General features: G+C 38.2%; 1 protein-coding gene across 1 annotated transcript in view; it reads left to right on the top strand.

The window, feature by feature from the left end:
* KCNU1 (potassium calcium-activated channel subfamily U member 1) overlaps positions 1-18,849 on the top strand; it is a 144,450-nt gene that overhangs the window by 35,460 nt on the left and 90,141 nt on the right. Inside the window, exons 11-14 of the mRNA XM_068971753.1 lie at positions 10,333-10,438; positions 11,971-12,053; positions 13,135-13,204; positions 14,424-14,576. Of these exons, the coding sequence (XP_068827854.1) occupies positions 10,333-10,438; positions 11,971-12,053; positions 13,135-13,204; positions 14,424-14,576 (412 nt within the window). The remainder of the gene's footprint in view (positions 1-10,332; positions 10,439-11,970; positions 12,054-13,134; positions 13,205-14,423; positions 14,577-18,849) is intronic.

Below are 18,849 nucleotides of genomic sequence, written 5' to 3'. Positions count from 1 at the left end.
AGATGTGAATGATTTATTTTCATCCCCCAGCACTCAGAGTCCTTCTCTGGCCAAACTGTCTAAGTTAGCCTGTTGGAATCCTCCTATCTCATCACTCCATTTGTTTGCTTGAAAGTGATTATCACAGACTGTGATTCTGGTCGACTTTCCTTTGATGCCAAAGTTCACATTGCCTTTCCTGACTGTACATTCATACTGCCTCTCTCAGTGAATCCAGGCTGGCCTCTGACTCAACTTGATAAAGAGGATGTAGCAGAGGGAAAACAGTGGTAGGTGTTTTTTTTTTTTTTTTTTAATAACTACCAGAAATACCTCCCAGCTGTTTATACACATTCTCTTCCTCCCATCAAGAATGGAGTCTTCTCTTCTCCTTTCTCTTGATCTGAGCTGGACTTCTGACTCATTTTAACCTGTGAAATATATGTAAATGACCAAGCCAGTTAAAGAGCCAACCCATAAGAAGCCTGGGTGCTTCTGCACTCAGTATTTTGATGCTCTGGAGCACTACGTAAGAAGTTCCGCTGCTCTGAGGGGAATGAGGGCCATCCAGCTGCCAGCTCCTCCAGAAGTCCAGCTGAGGGAATGGACGCGTGTGTGTGTTGTGTGTGTGTGTGGGTGTTTGTGTGTGTGTGTGTATTTATTAGTTGCTCAGTTGTGTCCAACTCTTTGTGACCCCATGGGAATTCTCTGGGCAAGAATCCTGGAGTGGGTTGCCATTCCCTTCTCCAGAGGATCTTCCTGACCCAAGGATCAAACCCAGGTCATCTGCATTACAGGCAGATTCTCTATCATCTGAGCCACAGATTTCAGCTCTAATGGACATGTAAGTGACACTTTTTTTCAGAAATTCTTCCCACTAGGGTTCTCAGCTAAACACAGTCACATACTTGGCTCCAATGAAACCACATGGAGCAGAAGACTTACCCAGCTGAGCTCAGTCAAACATAAATATTGATTTGTTATTCTTTTTATTGAATGCATACATCCTATGCACTTTGCATATGTGCAATTTTTCACAATTAAATGAAAAAGTAAAAACTTCCTAGAACCAAAAAATGATATCAGTTGTAAGATTGGAAAGGTACCGTAATGCTGATCAGGATAAATGAAAACCGTGTACACACAGGCACATCATCATCACATGTAAAATCGTGTACACACAGGCACATCGTCATCACATGTAAAATCATGTACACACAGGCACATCGTCATCACACATAAAATCGTGTACACACAGGCACATTGTCATTACATGTAAAATCATGTACACACAGGCACATTGTCATCACATGTAAAATCATGTACACACAGGCACATCATCATCACACATAAAATCATGTACACACAGGCACATTGTCATTACATGTAAGAGACACCTAATTCAACAATCACTGGGGGGTGGAGCAGATCCATGTAGGAATCCAGAAGACAGTACTGCTCCAGAAGGCAACATATGAACATGCACATCAATACCAAAATGCTGTTGTTCAGTTGTTAAGTCGTGTTCGACTCTTTGCATCCCCACAAACTGCAGCACAGCAGGCTTCCTGTCCTTCACTATCTCCCTGAGTTTGCTCAAACTCATGTCCATGCACTGGTGCTGCTGTCTAACCATCTCACCCTCTGCTGCCCCCATTTCCTTTCGCCTTCAGTCTTCCCCAGCATCAAGGCCTTTTCCAACGAGTCAGCCCTTCACACCAGCTGACCATTATATTGGAACTTCAATGCTTACTACCAAATATTTAACCAACCCCTTACAGTTTTTTCCAGCCTTACTGCTCAGAGATAATTAAGCTCTTTTAGATTTAATATTTCTTTTAAGTTTAAATTTATGTTTTATCACTCTTTGGACTCCTTAGCTGTACACAGTATTTACTCATGACCTGATATTTTTCAGATGAACATTATTCAGTCCTCTACACCGCGTTGTCTCCTTCACTTTGTTCCAACAGAGTTATCTTCTAATTTGTAATTATAGCAGCAATGAGTATATCATTATGGCTAATAAATGTTGGTTTTATGATAACAGTACATTTCCTCAAATTTGTTTTTTTTTTTCAGTATGTAGTGGTCACCTCATTTTCATATGTGTATCATTAAATATTTTCTAATATCTATATCACATGTGTAGCAATAAATATTTTCTAATTTTTTCAAGATTAAATAATCTCATAAGAGTAAAAGTTAAGTGAAAAATTCCCAAGAGTTGTGCATAAGTCATTGGAGCATGGATAATAATTAAGTACCAGGTTTAAAACTCTTTATCCTAAATTATAACTCAGAAAATTACACAGAATTACAGTGTACATTAAAATGAATTATTGTGAAGCAAAATCCATGTAACCATCACCAAAATCAAGATATATTCCATTGCCAGCTTTCCAGCAAAACCCTCCCCAACTGTTGCCCCATCTTTAGCTCCTAGAGGTAATTATGATTTTGACTTGATGCCTTACATTTATTAATTCCTATCTCCTGACAATTTTCCTGTTTTTAAACTCACATAAATGGGATACAGATTGATTTACCTCAATATTGCATTTGTGAGATCCATCCTTGTTGCAGCTGGGTATAGCGGTACCTATTCATTTTCATTGCTGTGCGGTAAAGCATTCCATTATATGAATACACCACAATTTTTCTTAATCCGTTCTACTGTTGGTTGACATTTCTCCTCAATTTCGGCTATTATGAAGAATGTTGCTTTGAAAGTTCTTGTATATGTGCCCTGGTCCCCAGGAGTAAAATTGCAGGGTGCTAAATCTTCCTGTAATAGAACTGTCAGTTGTCCAGAATGTTTTTGCTGTCGTGTCTGCATTTCCACCAGCAGCCCTGAGCGTGTCTGTTGCCCTGTAGCCTTACTACCAGTTAAAGTGTAACTTCCCACCCTACCTGACACTTGGATACATCGTTTGAGCCATTCATTCTTCAGAATAGCCTTTTATAAGACAGTGTCTCATATTGTGGTTTTTCTTTTATTTATTTATTTATTTTAACCATTTATCATTTATCATTATTATTATTATTATTTTGCTTTACAATATTGTATTGGTTTTGGTTTTGCCATACATCAACATGTTGTGGTTTTTCATCTCATTTTTCCAGTTAGTAATGAGGTCAAGAATATATTCAAATGTATAAGCCATTTGTATTCCTTCTTATGAAATGACTGTTATCCTGACCTTTTTTAAAAAAAAATTGGAGTGTAGTTGATTGATAGCATTGTATTAGTTTTTGGTGTACAGCAAGGTGATTCAGTTATATGTATTTTTCCTGTGGTCATGTATGGATGTGAGAGTTGGACTGTGAAGAAGGCTGAGTACCGAAGAATTGATGCTTTTGAACTGTGGTGTTGGAGAAGACTCTTGAGAGTCCCTTGGACTGCAAGGAGATCCAAGCAATCTATTCTGAAGGAGATCAGCCCTGGGATTTCTTTGGAAGCAATGATGCTAAAGCTGAAACTCCAGTACTTTGGCCACCTCATGCGAAGAGTTGACTCATTGGAAAAGACTCTGATGCTGGGAGGGATTGGGGGAAGGAGGAGAAGGGGACGACAGAGGATGAGATGGCTGGATGGCATCACTGACTTGATGGACGCAGGTCTGAGTGAACTCTGGGAGTTGGTGATGGACAGGGAGGCCTGGCGTGCTGTGATTCATGGGGTCACAAAGAGTCGGACATGACTGAGCGACTGAACTGAACTGATACATATTCTTCTTCATACTGGTTTCCATTATGCTTTTTTCCCCCATTTTTATCCTGAATTAAATACAGATCTTTTATTTAAATGTAAAGACATCTTGATTTTGTTCTCATTCTTGAAAGATGATTTTATGGATATAGGGTTCTAAGCCAATATCTTTTGTCCTGAAGAACCATAAAGTATTATTCTGTTGATTTCCTGGTGTTGTTATTGCTGTTAAGAAGTCTGTTCAATGATCTTTAATGAATTATCTTCTTAAAAGATCATAGTGAAAGTGAAAGTTGCTCAGTTGTGACCGACTCTTTGCAACCCCATGGACTATAGCCTGTCAGGCTCCTTGGTCTGTGGAATTCTCCAGGCAAAAATACTGGAATGGGTAGCTTTTCCTTCTCCAGGGGATCTTCCCAACCCAGGGATCAAACCCAGGTCTCCTACACCGCAGGTGCATTCTTTACGATCTGAGCTACCAGTTGGAGTGGGTAGCCTATCCCTTCTCCAGGGGGTATTCCTGATGCAGGGATCAAATCGGGGTCTCCTGCATTGCAGGTAGATTCAAAAAAGATTTATGTAGTACTTAATATGAAAGTATGTTAAACTTTGACTATGATGTGTGTAGATTTGAATTTCTGATAATTTATTGTGCTTGGACATGAGTTTGAGTAAACTTCAGGAGTTGGTGATGGACAGGGAGGCCTGGCATGCTGCAGTCCATGGGGTTGCAAACAGTCAGACACGACTGAGTGACTGAACTGAACTGATTGTGCTTGGTATTCATGAATCTTTCTGAGTCTCTGGATCAGTGTTTTCCACCATTTTTGGAAGATTCTCAATTATTTCTTCAAATATTGCCCTTGTCACTATATTCTTCACCCTCCTTTCCTGGGGATTCAATTATAAGTGTATTAGTCCTTTTTCTTTAGTGTACCAAATATATTTCTTATCTTCTTTTTTATATTTCCCTTCTTTTTTGTATCCCAGTGTTACATTCTGGATAATTTATTCTGACCTACCTTCCAATTTAGTACTTCTCTCTTTGTGTTTAATCTGTTTACAAACACACTCACTGAGTTTTTCATTTCAGTTATCTTATTTTTTAGTTTTCTAGAGTTTATATTTGGTTCTGTTTCAGATATTCTGTTTTTAGATTCTTGTGTTCCCAGGCTTATCATTTGTTTCAATAAAATAAATATAATTATGTTGTAATTTGTGACTGGTAATTCAATGCCTAGAGTCTTTGTTGTTTTTTTTTTTTTTTCCCAGCTGACCTTAACATGGTGATAGCATGTTTCACATGTTTATTTTATTTATTATTGTTCAATCTTATAGGAATATTTTAAATTGATTTTATTGGCATATAGTTGCTTTACAATGCTGTGTTAGTTTCTGCTGCTGCTGCTGCTGCTGCTAAGTCACTTCAGTCGGGTCTGACTCTGCGCGACCCCAGAGACAGTAGCCCACCAGGTTCCCCCTTCCCTGGGATTCTCCAGGCAAGAACACTGGAGTGGGTTGCCATTTCCTTCTCCAACGCATGAAAGTGAAAAGTGAAAGTGAAGTCGCTCAGTCATGTCTGACTCCTAGCGACCCCATGGACTGCAGCCTACCAGGCTCCTCCATCCATGGGATTTGCCAGGCAAGAGGTGTTAGTTTCTAATTTACAGCAAAATGGATCAGCTATATATGTATGTATATCCCTTCCTTTTGGACTTCCTTCCCGTTCAGATCACCACAGTGCATTTAGTAGTAGTGTCCCCTGTGCCATATAGTATGTTCTTATCAGTTACCTATTTTATACATAGTATCAATAGTGTGTATTTGACAATATGTCTTTGGTTTTTATTGTCAGTTATTTGTACTGGATGTTACACACAGGATCTTGTTTTCTTTGTGTGCTTTCTTCTCATAGATTATGTGCTGACTCTCATCTTAAAAATATATATGTAGATAACTTGTGGCCTAGAAACATATTACATTCTTACAGAAAGGATATGTCTTTATTTCTTCCAAGAAAAATGGGGCACTTCTGCCTCAAGACCACATAAACCCAAATTCAAGGCTTGAGGGTTTTGTACCATGCAGGCGACAAACAAAGGATGGAAGTCCATCTGAAAACTAGTGTATCCAGCTTTACACTTCTGTGTCTCCATACTTCAGTTATGCCAGGTTAAAATTCGGAGGAGGTGTCACACTCTTCATTTTGTGCATGAGCAGAGCTGGGGTTTTCTTGGACACTTTGCTCTGTGATACCACCAGCTGACCTTTAGAATGATGATAGCATGTTTCACCTGTTTATTTTACTTATTTATTCTTTTTCAATCTTATAGGAATTTTTAAAATTAATTGTATTGGTGTATAGTTGTTTTACAATGTTGTGTTAGTTTCTACTTTACAGAAAAATGAATCAGCTAAATATGTTAGCTCATTTCGGTCCGTGCTTCTTCTGAACTACTCAGTGCTTTCAGGGGGAAAAAAAAAAAAGAAAAACAAAACCAGACTTAACCTCTAAGACCTTGATTTGTTCTCAGTTTTGGCCTGGTAATTATTCATGGTCTGGTTTTATCTCTTATGATTTATTAGGAGATGTTTCCATATTTCATCTAGTATTTTTATATATCCTTAGTAGAACACTGGCTGAAGTTACCTAATTTACTGTTCCTGGAAACAGAAGTTCCAGCTCTAGTGATATTTAAAATATGGAAATATGCAAAGCTCTCACTTGTCCACATATGTTTTAAGGGAACAAAGGAAGTTTTAGTCAAGAGGATTGATAATTCTCTTTTACTCAGAGAATTTCAAAATATTGCAGTTGGTAGTGGGCCAGATAATAAAAGTGTTATATAGTCTATCGTAAGGATTTGGCTTTAAGGAAGTTGCCTTTTCTCCAAGTCAGTTCTGAATTCTTGGTGATTTTGAGCAGAGGGATGACATGATCAGGTTTAGTTTTCTTTCTCGGTGTTGAGAAATTGGAATTGGATTTATCGTAATTCTTACAACAACCTTAGTAACTGACTTACACATAAGCACATTTTGGTTATTTATTTTTCTGATTAGTTCGTTTTAAAAATGTTTTAAGCCCCAGTTCATGAACTCACCACGCTTCCCAGGTGGCGCTAGTGGTAAAGAACTGCCCTGCCAATGCAGGAGACATAAGAGATGTGGGTTGAAGATCCCATGGAGGAGGGCATGGCAACTCACTCCAGTATTCTTGCCTGGAGAATCCCCATGAATAGAGAGGCCTGGCAGGCTACAGTCCATAGGGTTGCAAAGAGTTGCCACAACTGAAACGACTTAGCCCAGCACAGCATGTATGAAGTCACCATCAAGACAAAATTTAGGACACAATCTATATCTAACTATATGGTCTTTCCCACATTTCATCCTGCTCTCAGTTTTTGTCCATCATTGTTATCATTCTTTATCTCTCCTGTAGTTTTATTACATTTATATATACTCTTTAAAATGTTTAAATATATTTACTTTTGCAGAAGGAGAATCTCACCAATGAAATATTGTAGTACTTAGACTCTCCTTATTTTATATTTCTAAAATACACTCATATTTCAGAGTGTTGCTATAGTTAATTGGTGTTTGGAGAAGGGAATGGCTACCCACTCCAGTATTCTTGCCTGGAGAATTCCATGGACAGAGGAGGAGGAGCCTAGAGGGCTCTAGTCCATAGGGTTGAAAAAAATTGGACATGACTGAGCAACTAACACTTTTACTTTTTTTTTCATTGTTATGTGATTTCATTGACAGAGCGAACTTTATTTATGCACTCTTGGTGTGATTTGAGTTGTTTCTAGATTTTTCTGTTGGAAGTAGTTTTGTTATTAACATGGCCTGTATATGGCTCTTGGTGGACCTGTGCAAGAGTGTCTATGTGTGTGTGGGGAGGAGCAGTGGTGGCTTAATGGAATTAATAAATGTGAATGTTCATTTAAGGAGACAATACCATGTTTTGCCAAGTGTTTACACCATTTTTGAAGCTTATTGGCAATGTGTAAGGGACTTTGTGTATCTAAACATCTGTGCTTTTTTCTAACAGTTGACACGGTCATACTTTTTCATCTTTGCAATGCAATCAGTGTAAAATGGAATCTCATTGTGGTTTTGATTTACATGCCTCTTATCACGAAGAGTGTAGTTTCTCTTCATGTTCATTACCCATATGTATTTCATCTTTCTGTGAAGTGCCTATCCATGCATTTTGCCCATTTTCTTACTGGATTGTTGGTGGGGGTTTTTCTTACTTAATTTCTAGGAGAGCTTAAAATATTCTGATGCTATTTTCATCAGTGATGTGAACTGTAGCTATATTCTTCCAGTTTGTAACTTGTCTTTTCTCAGAGCATTAGATGTCTTTTGATATTCCAAAGGTTTTAATATTATAGTTCATATTTTCAACTATATTTAAAAACTTTTTAGGTTTTGCTTAGAATTTTTCCCTATCCCAGTACCTGTGGCAGATTCATGTTGATGTATGGCAAAACCAATACAATATTGTAAAGTAATTAACCTCCAATTAAAATAAATAAATTTATATTTAAAAAAATAAATAAAAATAAATAAAAGATTTTTTAAATATTTATTTTTATTTATTTATTTGGCTGTACCAGATCTTAGTTTGCAGCATTAGGGGTCTTTTTAGTTGCAGCATGTGAGCTCTTAGTTGCCACATATAGGATCTAGTTCCCTAACCAGGGATTAAACCCAGGCCTCCTGCATCAGGACCTCAGAGTTTTAGCCATTTGACCACCAAGGATGTCCCTTTAAATAAGATAATCAACTGCATTTCCTATAAAGAAGTTTTGATTTTTTTGTTTTAAATTCCTAATTCTACTGGAATTTGGTTTTTGTGTGACATGACACATGAATAAAATTTCATCTTTTTCCATAGACACCAATTTTATCAATTCTAGTTTTTTAATAAATCCTTTTCCCCTCACTGATCTGACATGCTGTCAGTATGAATAGATCTCCTCTGTTTTTGTTTTTTTAAAATCAGTTTATCTGTCACTGCATTAATACTATACTTTTTTAATTTCTAAGGTTCATAATTAATCCTTATATATCTTGGGGCAAGTTTTTCCTCCTTGCTTATCTTTATTCAATAATTGACAAGCTTTTCTTGGCCCTTTATCTTCCATATAATTTTTATAATCATTTTATCATGAACTATGAAAAACTGCAGAAATTGATGAGAATCTCATTGAACTTTTAATTCAAAATTTACTTCTTTGTGTTACAATTTCTAACTCTGACTTCTATTTCTAACTCTAACTCTTAGATAACTTATGGTTATCTATTTATGTAGTTCTCAAGTAGTGTTTCTTAATAATATTGCAAAATCTCCTAGCTTGCTGATGTTTATTATATATTATATAATTTTACATATTTATATTGCAATAAATGTATATGACATGTTTTATAGGTAATTAATATTTTCTGATACTATTGGAAACAGTGTCTTATTAATTGTATTTTCTAGTTGTTTGCTTTTGGTATAAAAAAGCAAATTGACTTTTGTATATTAATCTTCCATTCATCCATATTGCTAAATTAGAACATGTTATCACTTACATCTGAAATCTAAAAAAAAGTCACCCTTCCATAAACAAAGTGGAGAGATGGTTTGCCAAGGGTTGGGAATTGGGAGAAATAGGAAAAGATTTGGTAAAAGGGTACAGACTTTCAGTTTTAAGATGAATAAAGTCTGAGGATCTAACATAAAACATGGTGACCATAGTTGATAAAACTATTATATAACTGAAATTTGCTAAGAGAGTAGAATTTAAAATGTCGTCACCCCCACAAAAGGTAAATGTGTGAGGTGTGATGGATGTGTTAATTAACTCAGTGGGAGGAGTCTTTCACAGTATATACATCTATCAAATCATGTCAAACACTAAAGTGAAAAAGTGAAAGTTGCTCAGTTGTATCTGACTCTTTGCAACCCCACAGACTATACAGTCCATGGAATTCTCCAGGTCAAAATACTGGAGTGGGTACCCTTTCCCATCTTCGGGGGATCTTCCCAACCCAGAGATCGAACTCAGGTCTCCCACATTGCAGGCTGATTCACTAAATATTTTGCAATTTTAATTGTCAATTTAGCCTCAATAAAAATGAAAAATGTTCTAAAGTTGTTTGCAGAATTTATAAATATCAAACTTGATTATCATTTTCCCCTTTGCTCTGTCAATAATTGAGAGAGATGCATTGAGATATTTTATTGCAGTGGCAGATTCATCTATTTGTCTCTCCAGTTTTGTTAAAATGTTTACATATTCAGAAACTATTTTATTTAGTTGTTTTAAAATGCTATGTCTTTTTGAATAATTGAAATATTCTCATTTGATCCTGAACTTCCTTGTTCATAGTAATTCTTTTTGTGTGTGTGTTAATCCAATTTGTACCCTTTCACATCACTATGATTGATGTACCTGAGCTCCAGACCCATTCCTAGAATTAAGCTAATGGTATCAACATCACCTGAGCATGGGGATTAGTAATGGAAGATGTATATTTTCCAAGAGTATTAGGGTTTTTATTAAATGCACTAAATAATATAACAGTCTCTAAACTGAAGCCACTCTTCTTTTTCCATCTTTGGCATGGCATCCTTTGTCCAGGGTCCTTCCTTCGTTGGAATTGGAAACCATATTTAAGTGCCACATGGCCTATACAACCTTCATTTCTGGGTCTGCACTGAAGTGGGAGGATCTGAGGCGAGTTGCGGTAAGGTCTAGTTCTTTTCCTCCTTGTTGTTTCCCTGCTGCTGCTGCTGCTAAGTCGCTGCAGTCGTGTCCGACTCTGTGCGACCCCATAGACGGCAGCCCACCAGACTCCCCCATCCCTGGGATTCTCCAGGCAAGAACACTGGAGTGGGTTGCCATTTCCTTCTCCAATGCATGAAAGTGAAAAGTGAAAGTGAAGTCGCTCAGTTGTGTCCAACTCTTCGCGACCCCATGAGCTGCAGCCTACCAGGCTCCTCCACCCATGGGATTCTCCAGGCAAGAGTACTGGAGTGGGGCACCTAAGCTATAACAATTAAGATGATAGTGTATTGCTTTTCCCAAAAGTATTACTCCAGACTCTTAACTGGGGGAAATATGACCTCTTCAACTTGAAAAACTGATCATAGAGGAAATGTTAGCAATTGGCCTTCAATCCCTGACAAATACCAAGCCAACCTCACTGTTTACATACACTTACATTTTAATGTTTTATTTCACTGAAATCTCTGTTTACAACAGTTTTATTTTATTGTTCTAATAGATCTGGAAAAGTTGTGGATAGCAGAAGTGTGTTAGATCTTTCTATCCAAGTAGGATTCTTACCAGATGACAGATTTCTAGGAGTCTGTCAGCTTTCACCAACTTCTAAACACACTGATATGTCCTTTCATAGAAAGGGCATGAATGAAGACAGCAAAGATCCCATTTAGGCTGAGACTAAGACAGATACAAACCCTCCAGATATCTTTCATTTAAGGCCAAGGCCAGCATCCTTTCATGTTTTAGGTCTCACAGAATCATATATACCAAAAGCTTCAGTTTTTAAAGCAGAGATTTACAGACTCAACACAAAGAAGTGAAGCAAAAACTGACACAGGCAAAATAACCTTTCTCCTTCTTGCAGCTTGGGATAAGAACCTCTTCAGTATTATTATTATTATTATTATTATTTTGCTAAACTGAAAGGCAATTGCTTCAAAGGTCTTATTGCTCATGCAATTGCTTCAAAGGTCTTATTGCTCATCACTGCTCATAAATTGATGTTTTTGGATGATAGGAAAAAATATCATTATGCACTATTCCCATTTTAAAGCAATCTGCATCTGTGTCAGGGACCCTGATCCATCTAAGGTGCCTCTCTCAGGCATCCTTATCACCAGTCCTTCTCGAGTGCACTCTCTCTCTCATTGGAATTCTATGACACAACCATGAGCTGTCAAGGTGGCTCAGTGATAAAGAATCTACCTGCTATGCAGGAGATGTGCGATACGCAGGTTCAGTTCTGGGTTCGGGAAGATCCCTGGATTAGGGATCTTCTACTCCAGGGCCACCTACTCCACTATTCTGGCCTGGGAAGTTCCATGGACAGAGGAGCCTTGAGGGCTACCATCCATGGGGTTGCAAAGAGTCAAGACACAACTGGGTGACTGAGCATGCACCAGGTGGCAGAATCCTAAGAAAACCCCGAATGGGAACAGGCAAGCATTGCCCATGCAATTAACAAGGCAACTGCTGTTTCATCTTGAAGAATAGGTGGACTCTGCAGAAGCATGCCTGATCATAGCCAACCCTCTGTGCAGTGATTCACACGCTGAAGACTCTTCAAACATTATGAGGTAAGAAGCTGGCACTGTGTCTTATATGCTCAGATTCCGGTCTTCATTTTCTCTGCTTTAAAATAAAGCCCAGTACCTAGGACTAAACAGGTGTCATCTATCATAGCACAGTGGATTCATCATATTCCAGGTTTCTGCCTTATTTTTTGCCCCCAGAGACAGCAGATGTATGAAAAAAGGAAGTCAAAATAGAGTTTCCTGTATGTTGATGTGCTTTCTCGCTTACTTTCCTGGCGTTCTATGTGAATAACAGCTGTGTAAATTTAAAAAGCAAACATACAGATAACTGATAAACTATTCAGATAGCGCCTTTCTCACTAACATCACCTCAAAAATAAAGACAGCAAGTGTGATTTGTGAACCTTATTCAGAGACTTTGTTTACTGGGGTTTTTTCTAGGAGTCTTAGTGAAAGGTTGTGTGTGGTTCAGTAGGGTGCACTTTTGACTTTTGGCCATATTTTCAAGATGGCTATGGATAGTGTTACCATCCTGAACTGAACTATCCATGAGCAGGAGCTTAATTTGTGGTAACAGATTTAAATGATCATTGTGATGGCAATGCCATTGTACCTAACCCAGATAACCTGTTGGCCCTCAGAGCAAAATAAATGTATATAGCTGCAGGTGACTCTACAAAAAGCAAGGAACAGCTAAGAAAATTGCCCTATGCAGTAAATATGAGAAGGATCTTAGTTTCTTATTTTGTAAAAGTTGTTTTGAGAAAGTTGTGTTAAACAGTCTATGAGTTACTTCAACGATAGACAGCAATTTGGTCCCTTTTTTTTTTTTAATTAATGTGTTTGAGTTTGAAAGCTACAATGTATCCAAATTCCTCAAGAATTGGTCCCAGATGACCACAATCTCTTAATACCAAGAGGTGACCTTACCATAGATATAATTTGCTAAGTCACTAAAATCATAGTATTCTTCCACATGTATGCTAGTAAAGATCATAACAAAAAACTGTAATATGTGCTTTTCCTATACTTATGCACACATCAGTTTAACTTTGAATTGAATTATATTACAAAGATGTTAGACATGGCACATCACTAATGAGAATATTTGTTGTTTATGTAGGGTGCTCTCTATCAAGAACTATTACCCTAACACCAGGGTCATCATACAGATACTTCAGTCCCATAACAAGGTATTGCAACATTATAGCCTGTTCAGTCTCCTCCTATTTTGGTCTATAGACCTAGATGAACCTTCGCGCCTCCAAGTAATAAATGAACTTACTATTTTCTAGTGGGTCTACACACAAAAGGTTTTTGCCAGTTGTAGGTGAAATTGGGAATCTCATTAAGATTATTAATCACATAAAAATGTCAATTTGGCAAGAGTTATGTTTATATACTTTAAAAGCTGCCTGATGGTCTGGAATCCGGTCATCCTGAATTTAGATGCTGACTCAGATCCTTCCGTTCGGGTCACTGACAGGTCTTGACACAGCCTTAAATACTGAGAGCCACTAAAATAAGTAGGCAGGTTGGACAAAGGTTTGAGAGACAGCCAAGGGCTAGGGCAGGGTTGAACAATGAGATTCGTCTACTGCGCAAGTCCACTCATTCAGGACTAGGAGAGATGGCTGTTTTATCTGATGCACAGAAACCAACACAGAGAGTCAAATAAAAGGAAGAAACAGAGGACTATGTTTCAAAGAAAAGAACAAGATTAAACCTCAGGAAAAAAACTAATGAAAAGAAAAAAAATAAAATAAAAAGAATTTTTTAAAAAAGCTAATGAAAAGGAGAAATAAGGACACGCACAAGACTGAAAATGAGGGGATGTAAAAATATATTACATGCCAATGGGAAACAGAATAAATCTGAAGAAGCTGTACCTGTATCAGACAAGATAGACTTGAAAACAAAGACTCTAATCAGATTAAAAGAAGAGCATTACATATGATAAAGGGGTCAATCCAACAAGAAGATAGAACATTTGTAAATATTTATGACACCAACATAAGAGAACCTAAATTTATGAAGCAAATGTGAAGAAATCTAAAGGGAGGGACAGACAGCAATACTTTGTTTTGTTGAAGTACAGTTGATGTAAAATGTCATATTGGTTTCAGGTGTACAATATTCAATATTTGTATATGTTGTGAAATGATGTAGTAATTCAGTATTTTTATAGATTATACTCCATTTAAAGTTATTTCAGAATAATGGCTATATTTCACTCTGCCGTACAGCATATCTTTGTTGCTTATCTACTTTATACGTAGCAGTTGGTGTTAAGAGAATTCCCTGCCCCTGTCTTGTCATTCCCTCCCTTTACCCACTGATAGCCACTAGCTTGTTATTAGCTTGTTTTCTGTGTCCATGAGACTGTTTCTCTTACTTTCTACCCTGAAACAGGCCTTTCTGCCAAAGATCCCCAGCTGGAACTGGAACACTGGCGACAACATCATCTGCTTTGCTGAACTAACGCTTGGATTCATCGCCCAGGGCTGCTTGGTGCCAGGCTTGTGTACCTTCCTGACGTCTCTATTTGTTGAGCAAAACAAGAAGGTAACCTTGTAAACTGATGTTGAATCTTGGCTCTGTCCCCATGTCCTCCTAAATGTAAGAACAGATATAGAAAATAAAAATTTAGGAAAGCAAGAAGGCCCCAAGAAATGAGATTTGGCTTCTACTTAAGCTGAGAAGGGATTGAGAGGTCTGGATTGAAGTCCCAGGCACCACACTGACCTTAAAGAAGCTGTTTATCTGATTCTTCCCCAAGAATTATTATTGTTGTTTAGTCACTATGTCATGTCTGACTCTTTTTTTGCCACCTCATGGACTGTAGCCACCAGGCTCCTCTGTCCATGGGATTCTCCAGACAAGAATCCTGGAGTGGGTTGCCATTTCCTTACCCAGGGGATCTTCCTGACCCAGGTATCAAACCTGCGTCTCCTGCACTGACAGATGGATTCTTTGCTGCTGAGCCACTGGGGAAGCCCTTACCTAAAAATATTTACTTGCAAAATAGAAACCATAATTCTGCTTCCTGCTTGCACTCCATGATATTATGAAACTAAATGTATTCATAAATCTAGAAGCACATTGAGTTACTGAAGATAGAAATATAAAATAAATAAATAAATAAATATAAAATAAAACGTATTAGTGGAGATTTCATATAGTAACATATAAGTTAAATACAAAGTAATGGACAATAATAAATATTTTCATCAGGGAAATAATTATACAAACAATCATTAAAATTTAATTTTACAGATTACTTTGGGGCATTCTATGCAGTAATAATAGTAGCCACATGTTGAATGTCTACCGTGTGTCATTTTAAATACATGATGTTTCAGTCACAAAAAACTAAACAAACTGATCACACAGACCACAGCCTTGTCTAACTCAATGACACTATGAGGCATGCCATGTAGGGCCACCCAAGATGGACAGGTCATGGTGGAGAGTTCTGACAAAATGTGGTCCACTGGAGAAGGGAATGGCAAACCACTTCAGTATTCTTGCCTTGTGAACCCCACGAACAGTATGAAAAGGCAAAAAGATTGACGCTGAAAGATAAACGTCCCAAGTCGATTGGTGCCCAATATGCTACTGGAGAAGAGTGGAGAAATAACTCCAGAAAGAATGAAGAGATGGAGCCAAAGTGAAAACAATGCCCAGTTGTGGATGCAACTGGTGATGGAAGTAAAGTCCAATGCTGTAAAGAGCGATATTGCGTAGGAACCTGGAATGTTAGGTCCATGAATCAAGATAAATTGGAAGTGGTCAAACAGGAGATGGCAAGTGTGAAGATCAACAGGTTAGGAATCAGTGAACTAAAATGGACTGGAATGGGTGAATTTAATTCAGATTACCATAACATGTACTACTGTGGGCAAGAATTCCTTAGAAGAAATAGAGTAGACCTCATAGTCAACAAAAGACTCCAAAATGCAGTACTTAGGTGCAATCTCAAAAATGACTGAATTATCTCTGTTCATTTCCAAAGCAAACCATTCAATATCACAGTAATCAAACTCTATGCCCCAACCACTAGTGCCGAAGAAGCTGAAGTTGAACAGTTCTATGAAGACCTACAAGATCTTCTAGAACTAAAACCCCAAAAAGATGCCCTGTTCATTATAGGGGACTGGAATACAAATGTAGGAAGCCAAGAGACACCTGGAATAACAGGCAAGTTTGGCCTTGGAGTACAAAATGAAGCAGGGCAAAAGCTAACAGAATTTTGTCAAGAGAATGCACTGGTCATAGCAAACACCCTCTTCCAACAATGCAAGAGAAGACTCTCCACATGGACATCTCCAGATAGTCAATACCAAAATCAGATTGATAATATTCTTTGCAGCAAAGATGGAGAAGCCCTATACAGTCAGCAAAAACAAGACTAGGAGCTGACTGTGGCTCAGATCATGAACTTCTTATTGCCAAATTCAGAAATAAATTGAAGAAACTAGGGAAAACCACTAGACCATTTCGATATGACCTAAATCAAATCCCGTATGATTATACAGTGGAAGTGACAAATAGACTCAAGGGGTTAGATCTGATAGACAGAGAGCCTGAAGAACTATGGATGGAGGTTCATGACACTGTACAGGAGACAGTGATCAAGACCATCCCCAAGAAAAACAAATGCAAAAAGGCAAAATGCTTGTCTGAGGAGGCCTTACAAACACCTGGACAAAGAAGAGAAGTGAAAGGCAAAGAAGAAAAGGAAAGATAAACCCTGAATGCAGAGTTCCAAAGAATAGCCAGGAGAGATAAGAAAGCCTTCCTCAGTGGTCAGTGGAAAGAAATAGAGGAAAACAATAGAATGGAAAAGACTAGAGATCTCTTCAAAAAAAATTAGAGATACCAAGGGAATATTTCATGCAAAGATGGGCACAATAAAGGACAGAAAAAGTATGGACCTCACAGAAGCAGAAGATATTAAGAAGAGGTGGCAAGAATACATGAAGAACTATACAAAAAAAGATCTTCATGACCCAGATAACCATCATGGTGTGATCACTCACCTAGAGCCAGACATTCTAGAATATGAAGTCAAGTGAACCTTAGGCATCATCACAATGAACAAAGCTAGTGAAGGTGATGGAATTCCAGCTGAGCTGTTTCAAATCCTAAAAGAGAATGTTGTGAAAGGGCTGCACTCAATATATCAGCAAATTTGGAAAACTCAGCTGTGGTCACAGGACTGGAAAATGTTAGTTTTCATTCCAATCCCAAAGAAAGGCAATGCAAAAGAATGTTCAAACTACTGCACAATTGCACTCATCTCACATGCTAGCAAAGTAGTGCTCAAAATTCTCCAAGCTAGGCTTCAATAGTACATGAACCAAGAACTTCCAGATGTTCAAGCTGGATTTAGAAAAGGCAGAGGAACCAGAGACCAAATTGCCAACGTCCGTTGGATCATCAAAAAAGCAAGAGAGTTCCAGAAAAACAGCTATTTCTGCTTTATTGACTACACCAAAGCCTTTGACTGTGTGGATCACAAGAAATTGTGGAAAATTCTGAAAGAGATGGTAATACCAGACCACCTTACCTGCCTCTTGAGAAATCTGTATGTAGGTCAAAAAGCAACAGTTAGAACCAGACATGGAACAACAGACTTGTTACAAATTGGGAAAGGAGTATGTTAAGTGTCTATGTTGTCCCCCTGCTTATTTAACTTATATGCAGAGTACACCATGGGAAATGCCAAGCTGGATGAAGCACAAGCTGGAATCAAGATTGCCAGGAGACATATCAATAACCTCAGATATGCAGATGACACCACCCTTATGGCAGAAAGTGAAGAGGAACTAAAGAGCCTCTTGATGAGGTGAAAGAGAAGACTGAAAAAGCTGCCTTAAAACTCTACATTCAGAAAATGAAGACCATAGCATCTGATCCCATCACTTCATGGCAAATTGATGGGAAAACAGTGGAACCAGTGACAGACATTCTTTTCTTGGGCTCCAAAATGACTGCAGATGGTGACTGCAGCCATGAAATTAAAAGACACTTGCTTCTTGGAAGAAAGATATGACCAACCTAGACAGCACATTAAAAAGCAGAGACATTACTTTGCCCATCAGAGGTCCATCTAGTCAAAGCTATAGTTTTTCCAGTGGTCATGTATGGATGTGAGAGTTGAGCCTAAAGAAAGCTGAGCGCTATGGTGCTGAGAAGACTCTTGAAAGCCACTTGAACTGCAAGGAGATCCAACCAATCAATCCTAAAGGAAAGCAATCCTGAATGTTCATTGGAAGGACTGATGATGAAGCTAGAGCCTCAATACTTTGGCCACCTGATGCAAAGAACTGACTCATTGGAAAAGACATGATTCTGGGAAAGATTGAAGGCAGGAGGAGAAGGGTACAATAGAGGATAAGATGGCTGGATGACATCACCGAATCAATGGACATGAGTTTGAGTTCTGGGAGTTGGTGATGGACAGCGAGGCCTGGCGTGCTGCAGTCCAAAGGGTTGCAAAGAGTTGGACAGGACTAAGTGACTGAACTGAACTGAACTGATGTTTCTCTCAGTATTTCAAGGGAGTATCCCAGCTGTGGAAGCTAACTAGTTGACTGTATAATAAGTTAATGAGTAACAGACAGAAAATTGTCTGACTTACAGTCTTACTACTGTGCCCTGTGCCTCTGGCTATTGGAAGTCTACTCCCCGTCTCCTACATCAGGTCTTTTGATACCTTTGCTTGAGACAAATTAAGTGGCTCAATGGACTACCAGGATGAAATATGATAGCATATGCCATCCCCATGAAGCGCTTCCAGGAAAGATATTCTTAATGCTCAGCTGGGTCTGGA

Source organism: Capricornis sumatraensis, chromosome 4 (assembly GCF_032405125.1).
Source record: "Capricornis sumatraensis isolate serow.1 chromosome 4, serow.2, whole genome shotgun sequence".
In the NCBI taxonomy this organism is placed as follows: Eukaryota; Metazoa; Chordata; class Mammalia; order Artiodactyla; family Bovidae; genus Capricornis; species Capricornis sumatraensis.
This window is presented reverse-complemented; position numbering and strand designations above follow the sequence as displayed.